A 7,032-nucleotide genomic window follows, 5' to 3' on the forward strand; every position below is an offset into this window, starting at 1 on the left:
AACTTGTCACGACCCGGATTTCCCACCCTCGGGAGTCGTGATGGCGCCTACTCGTGAAAGCTAGGCAAGCCAACTATTACGGTTCTACACAATAACAATCAACCCAAATGATTATAAACATAAACTAAAGTAAAACAGATGATAAATGCGGAAGAGATAAATTAAATCCAAATACTCCAATACATGTCTACCCACGAATTTGGTGTCACAAATTCACGAGCAACTAAGATTTTTACTACAAATACAAGTCTAGAAAGAAAAGTACAACTGTTCTCGGAATGAAAAGAGACTGCAGAAAAGCTAAACACAGAAGGTGGACTTTAGGCTCTGCGGACGCTAGCAGATCTACCTGAGTCTCCCTGGACTGAAGACAGCTACCTCAGCTACTCAGTGGGGTCCGGTACAAAAATCTGCACAAAGAGTGCAGAGTGTAGTATTAGTACAACCAACCCCATGTACTGAGTAAGTGTCGAGCCTAACCTCGGCGAAGTAGTGACGAGGCTAGGACACCACAATCATATATACCTGTGCAGTTAAATCATATACAAGCAGAAACATAACAATAGAAATCAACAGAATAAAGAGGGAAGGGGACATGCTGCGGTGAAATATCAGATTCTAACAGTAAATCAATACGGAAGCATTATTAATGGAACACAATGAACATCATATATAAAGCAACAAGAATAATGAAACGGTAACACATGCACGGCATCACCCTTCGTGCTTTTACTCTCGTCCTCACCATATGAATCAACAAAATCGGCACGGTATCACCCTTCGTGCATTGCCTCACATAATCATGGAACTGCATCACCCATCGTGCATTACCTCACAATATAGGCACGGCATCACCCTTCGTTCATTAACTCTCAAATCATGGCATGACATCACCGTTCGTGCATTAACACTCATAATATTGGCACGGCATCACCCTTCGTGCTTTACACTCTCTCACAATAACATGCACGGCATCACCCTTCGTGCTTTACACTCTTCCTCACCTAAACAACAGAAAAATAATATGTCCCGGCAAGGGAATCAAAAATATCAACAATCATATCCCGGCAAGGGAATCACCAATATCAACATTACTATCCCGGAAAGGGAATCAACAATATCAACAAACCTCCCGGCAAGGGATTCAGCTATAACCAATCTCGTTTCAACAATCTTTTTACAAAATGAAACTTCAATTTGAGTCAATACTCAACAATAGTCAATAACCAAGAAACTTTCATAAGCTTCGTTCAACATTAATAATCATCAATTTGAGCATGATCGATACATAATAGAGTCACAACAATCATGGTACAAGACTCACGGGCATGTTTGACACCAACGTATAGATACTCGTCACCACACCTATACGTCGTACTCGATACAAACACATAGCAAATAGACCACAAATCCTATTCCCTCAAGCTAAGGTTAAGCCAAACACTTACCTCGATTCCACGAAAAAATTAAGCCTCTACTACCGCTTTACCTCTCGGTTCCACTTCCAATTCGCTTGTATTAATGATTTGGAAGAGTTTGTGCCTTTGAAAAATCGCCCAAAGATGTTTTAGGGTTTGAAGAGTTGTAAAAATAGATGAAATCCCGTCTGAAATTCACTTAACAGGTCTCTGATGTCGCAATTGCGACCAGGGTTCGCAATTGCGAACCCTTAAGGACCCTGCTACCTTTGCATTTGCGAAGGATATGTCGCATTTGCGACTCCTGCCTCCTTCGCATTTGCGAAGAAATCCTCGCATTTGCCACTTCTGGGAATACACTGAAGACTTCGCATTTGCGAGAAATGGCTGGCCTTGGGTTCTTCGCATTTGCGACCCTTGCTTACATCGCAATTGCGATGCCTGATCTCGCATTTGCGAGATCAGAGGCCTGTTACACATCTAAAACACACCAGCAATTCTCCTAAGTCCAATTTTACTCCGTGGCCTATCCAAAACTCACCCGAGCCCTTGGGGCTTCAAACCAAACATGCACGCAAGTCTCAAAATATCATACGGACTTGCTTGTGCAATCAAATCATCAAAATAACATCAACAACTACCAAATTAACCTCAAATTCATAAAATTCTCCAAGAACATTGAAATTTCCATTTTCTCAACTATAGGTCCGATTTATACCAAATCAATTCCGATTCTTACCAAATTTTACAGATTCGACTTATTTATTATTTAAACTTGTACCGGACTCCGGAACCAAGATACGGGCCTGATACCAACAAGAACATGCATCATTTCATTTCAAAAAGCCTTTATATTTTCCAGCAAACAATTTTCTTTAAAAAAAAAATTTCTCGGGCTTGGGACCTCGAAATTCGATTCCGGGCATACGCCCAAGTCCCATATTTTACTACGGACCCTACGGGACCGTCGGATCACGGATCACGGGTCCGGATCCGTTTACCAAGAATGTTGACCAAAGTCAACTTTAATCAATTTTAAAGGCCAATTTCATTATTGTTCTAAAATTTTACATAAAAGCTTTTCGGAAATGCGCCCGGACTGCGCACCCAAATCGAGGTGAGGCAAAAGGAGGTTTTCAAGGCCTTGGAACGCAGTTTTGACTTCTAAAACAAGAGATGACCTTTAGGGTCATCACATATTAAGGAGGTTGTATATAAAACTTGAAGTCATTTAATGGAGATTTGGAATAGTTTTGAACCATAATTGCAACTGAAAATCGTGGAAGAAGTTCGCCTACAGACGCTTGTATAATGGCATCTTTTCTGAAATTTAATTCAAATCTTGCTCAAATCTACTTCAAATCACTTCAAATTTAAATTTTGAACTCATTTTGATATTTTCAATCAATTGGAATGACACCCAATCCAAACATCTAACAAACTCAAAAAATCATATTTTCGAAAGTGAAGCTTTGAATGGCCTTCAATAGTGGATTTCTACTCTTCAATTTTCTTACATTACAACCACGTGACACAGGGAAAGAAGCAGTAATGGCGGACGACCCCTTGAAACATATGTAGAAGATGTGAGAAGAAGAGAGAGTAAAATCAAAATAAAGAAAAGAAAAAGAATTACCGTTACTAATTTACTCTGGGCTAATTCAAAGAAAATTTCAAAATATATACAACCTGGGCCAAAGCAGGATAGGGCTTCAAATATATGTCATTTTCGGATGGGCTATAGGTCCAAGTGATATCTGATGTAATTGTCAATATTTATTCATCGTTGTTGTGACCGTGCATTTTCTGCTAACTAGTGTTAGAACTCGCGCGATGCGCGAATAATTTGATAGAATATTAATCTTATAAAATTATGATCTAATATATCATATTATTTTAATAAATATTAGTTACTATTTTATTATTTAATGTAGTGTACATAAATATAATAAAATCTATACAAAATCAAAGGATACAAAGCATTATAGTAATCAAATAAATTGTTTATTCCTTATTTTTTATTTATTAAATTGGCAAGTACGTAGTACTATACATTTACTAATGTGATGTTTTTAATTTGTCAATTGGCTTAATATTTTGATACTACTTCTCTTCTAGTAGAACATATATATATGTTTTCTTATTCTGGAAATATATATTTTTATACTTATGTTATACTGTTTAGAATTCTTCAATTGTCTAAATTTATCAATAATTTTCTTGAGTGTTATTTATTTATATTTTTTTTATATACTTATTGAAAATTTAAATAATATATATAATTTTATTCATCAAAAGTATAAAGAGATAAGCCTTTTATTATTTCTATAAAAAATGTACTAACATTTTTAATAATTAATAAAATGTGTTATATATATAATATATATAATATCCTAATAGTTTCTTTATATTTTTGTATTTTTCATTATGAAATTATGAGTTCTATTTATTCAATAAATTTTCCTACATGAGAAATTTGATTAGTATATGTATTTTTACGATATCATTTGATTTAATTATTTTTATAGTATTCTTCATTTATGACTATTTGTTTATTATAATTTTAGTTATGTGTATATGTACGACTTTTCTCGTAATAATTCTATTAGTGCTTTTGCTTCTCCTATTCTATATAGATAGATAGAAGATATGACCAAAAGGTAAAATAAAAAAGTTCTTGTTAATAATTGACTACATTTTCTTCCACCAATTATTGACTGCAATTTTAGTTCTCTCTCCCTACTTTCGTACGAATAACCTAGCTAGATAGATAATAATCACGTGAAAGAATTATTTTCACCACCTTGGATTTAAGTTTGAAAAACAGTAATACCGAGTCAAAAGAAGAACTACTCCTCAACTGATGCCACAATACATGCACCTCAAAATTCTCCACAACTATCTGCTAATAACACTCCCCCACAAACTCAAAAACTTAACCAACTTCGAAACAAATTCTCCTTTTTAAACAATCAATCATATCACAATATTGTTATCTTCATTTCTTTGCTAATTCATTTCACAACTCACAACAAATCATACAACTAAGGGCTCCCTTCTTTCTAGTCCAAAAAAATCATGACTTCCATCAAAGCTTTTCTCTACTTGGTCTTCGTCTTTTCACTTCATTTCTTCACTGCTCTTTCTACTGAATTCACTGTTGGTGGTGACAAAGGATGGGTTGTCCCTCAAGCAAAAGATGATCAAGTATACAACGAGTGGGCTGCCAAGAATAGGTTCAAGGTTAATGACACCTTAAGTAAGTACATCTTTATCTTCCCACTATTATTAAACTTTAATATGCCTACCCAAAAAAGAGACATCCAACATTTTTACTTAGTAGATACAGTGACAAACTGACAATCGTACCCACCTTTTTTTTTGTGAAAATAGTTTCAGAGTTACAAATATATTTTCAAATTTTCGTAGTGGCTGTACCAACACTCTGCAGTCAATAGTCGCACATTTTTGATAGATTCCATTATCGGTCTATATTTGATCGACTTGATTGTACAGTGTTACTCCGTACAAACTATATTTGTTAAAGTAATTTCAAAGTACATATAATTTTTTTAAAAGGAAATTATCATAGTGGGTGCACCGACACAGTCCATTCAATATATTTTCACTGTCAATGTATATAAATTAAATCAATATGTCAATGTGCATATGGAGATATTTATTATCCAACTCTATTGTGGGTTTCTATGTGTAGGGTTTGAGTACAAGAAGGACTCGGTGTTGGTGGTGACTGAAGAAGAGTACGAGAAGTGCAAGTCAGCACATCCAATCTTCTTCTCCAACAATGGAACATCCATCGTCAAACTGGACCGACCCGGCTTGTTCTATTTCATCAGTGGAGTATCAGGACACTGCGACAAGGGTATGAAAATGATAGTCAAAGTATTAGAAAAACCAGAAATCCCACCCCAGGTTTCTAATCAGACTACTGGTGGAACATCATCATCACCTACTAAAAGTGGTGCAACTCAGTTGGCTAACGTTGTTGCTTCTCCAAGTCATGTTATGGTGTTTCTGGTTTCATTCTTTGGATCTATTTTTATTTAGTTTTTAAATCCTGAAGATTACCATTTGTTTTAGGGTTATGTAGTGTGATGCAAGGACGAGACTAGTTAGGTTTTTTAACAGATTATGATCATCGACTCTTTGAACTTGCCACTTTGATGTTTGGAATAATTATTTTGCTCGGATTAGATTTTTTTACATAACATCACCCTTTGTCTAGTCTTATGTGATAGCTGCAATCAATTATGAGAGCATCAATACGACTATGTCTGAATCTCAAGACTATGACTAGTTAAGTTTCGCAAAGTATTGTGCTGAATATTTTTGATCAGCCAAAGTGATATCATGAATGTTCACTTCTAATTAATTATCTTGTAGTAACTTGTTTTCATGTCAAAAATATTTTTTATTCTTTAATCTTTGAAATGAACAACATCAATCGCTGCTAATCATGATTTATTAAATTCATTGTCGTTTAGAACTTCAGCTCTAAGAATGCTGAAGTTCAGCAAATACAAAACAAACTTCAGCCCTAGAATGCTGAAGTTCAGCAAATACAGAACAAAGCTTCAGCTAAAACATGCTGAAATTTAACAAATAAAGAACAAAGCTTCAGCTACTAGAATGCTAAAGTTCAGCAATTGCCATTTGCAAGTCAGGCTAAACAAACATTCTGAAGTTTTGCTACACTTCAAGCAAAATATTCTGAAGTGAACTTCAGACATAAATTTTTGCTACTTCAAGCCCGTATGTCTGAAGTTACGCGAAAAGTGGGTATGCTTGTAATTTTTTTGCAAAGCGGGTATAAGTTAAAAGGTGACCCAAAAAGCGGGTATAAATGCAAATGCCCCAAAACTTTATGCTAAAAGCAAATCTTGGGCCAAGAAATTTGCTTGTTCAGGTTCTTGTGGTACACTGCCGAAGCCCATATAATTAATTGGGCTTAACATCAAAGTAGAGATTTTTTTGGGGGGAAGTTTTCATAAATACATATAAAATCATAAAATATTATATAATCTACAACTACAGTCAGATCTCTCTATAACAGCATGTATAACAACCATTCACTATAAAAGTTAAATTTTTATAGAACTAAATTTTATTCTATGTTATAATATATGTTCTCTATAACAGCACTTCGCTATAAGAGGTAAAAAAATTCAGAAAAAATGAGGCTGTTATAAGAAGGTTTGACTGTATAGAGTAATTAACATATTCTATAACTTAAAGTCTTAAACAATAAAAGAGATAGCTCTTAAATACGGTAGCTTCCTATAAATGAGGAAACTGAATATGAAAGATATTTAATAAAATCAATTGGTTTCTCCATCGCAATTCCCATAAAAAAGGTAACTAAATATGAAAAACTCTCCATAGCCTTTTCATTTGTATTTTCCTATTCTCAGCAAGCGGATTCAACTCCTCTCCATTTCCTAATATTTTCATTTCCCCAAGTTCTTACTTAGATGGAAGGCACATGTAACATTTTAAGATCAATGGCTTAGATTTAATTAATTAGAATTAGGCATTAACCATGGTTAGAATAACAGATAGTCAATATATAATTTTCAAAAATTCCGATACTTTA

The 7,032-nt window shown here is 34.5% G+C and overlaps 1 protein-coding gene across 1 annotated transcript; it reads left to right on the forward strand.

Annotated features, from left to right (window-relative positions):
- The first annotated feature begins 4,317 nt into the window (after positions 1-4,317).
- Positions 4,318-5,647, forward strand: LOC109216620 (early nodulin-like protein 1). Its single transcript, XM_019380792.1, has 2 exons — positions 4,318-4,677; positions 5,134-5,647. Exons 1-2 carry the CDS (start codon positions 4,497-4,499, stop codon positions 5,484-5,486), a joined length of 534 nt encoding a protein of 177 aa, XP_019236337.1. The 5' UTR covers positions 4,318-4,496; the 3' UTR covers positions 5,487-5,647.
- Positions 5,648-7,032: the final 1,385 nt, after the last annotated feature.

This window comes from Nicotiana attenuata, unplaced genomic scaffold (assembly GCF_001879085.1).
Source record: "Nicotiana attenuata strain UT unplaced genomic scaffold, NIATTr2, whole genome shotgun sequence".
NCBI lineage: Eukaryota > Viridiplantae > Streptophyta > Magnoliopsida > Solanales > Solanaceae > Nicotiana > Nicotiana attenuata.

What these genes read in the sequence shown, in the direction of transcription:
- LOC109216620 (XM_019380792.1), top strand. Translation starts at nt 4,497, where the DNA reads ATGACTTCCATCAAAGCTTTTCTCTACTTGGTCTTCGTCTTTTCACTT. An exon ending in CAAGGTTAATGACACCTTAA is followed by an intron (nt 4,678 to 5,133) that starts GTAAGTACATCT and finishes TTCTATGTGTAG; the next exon opens with GGTTTGAGTACAAGAAGGAC.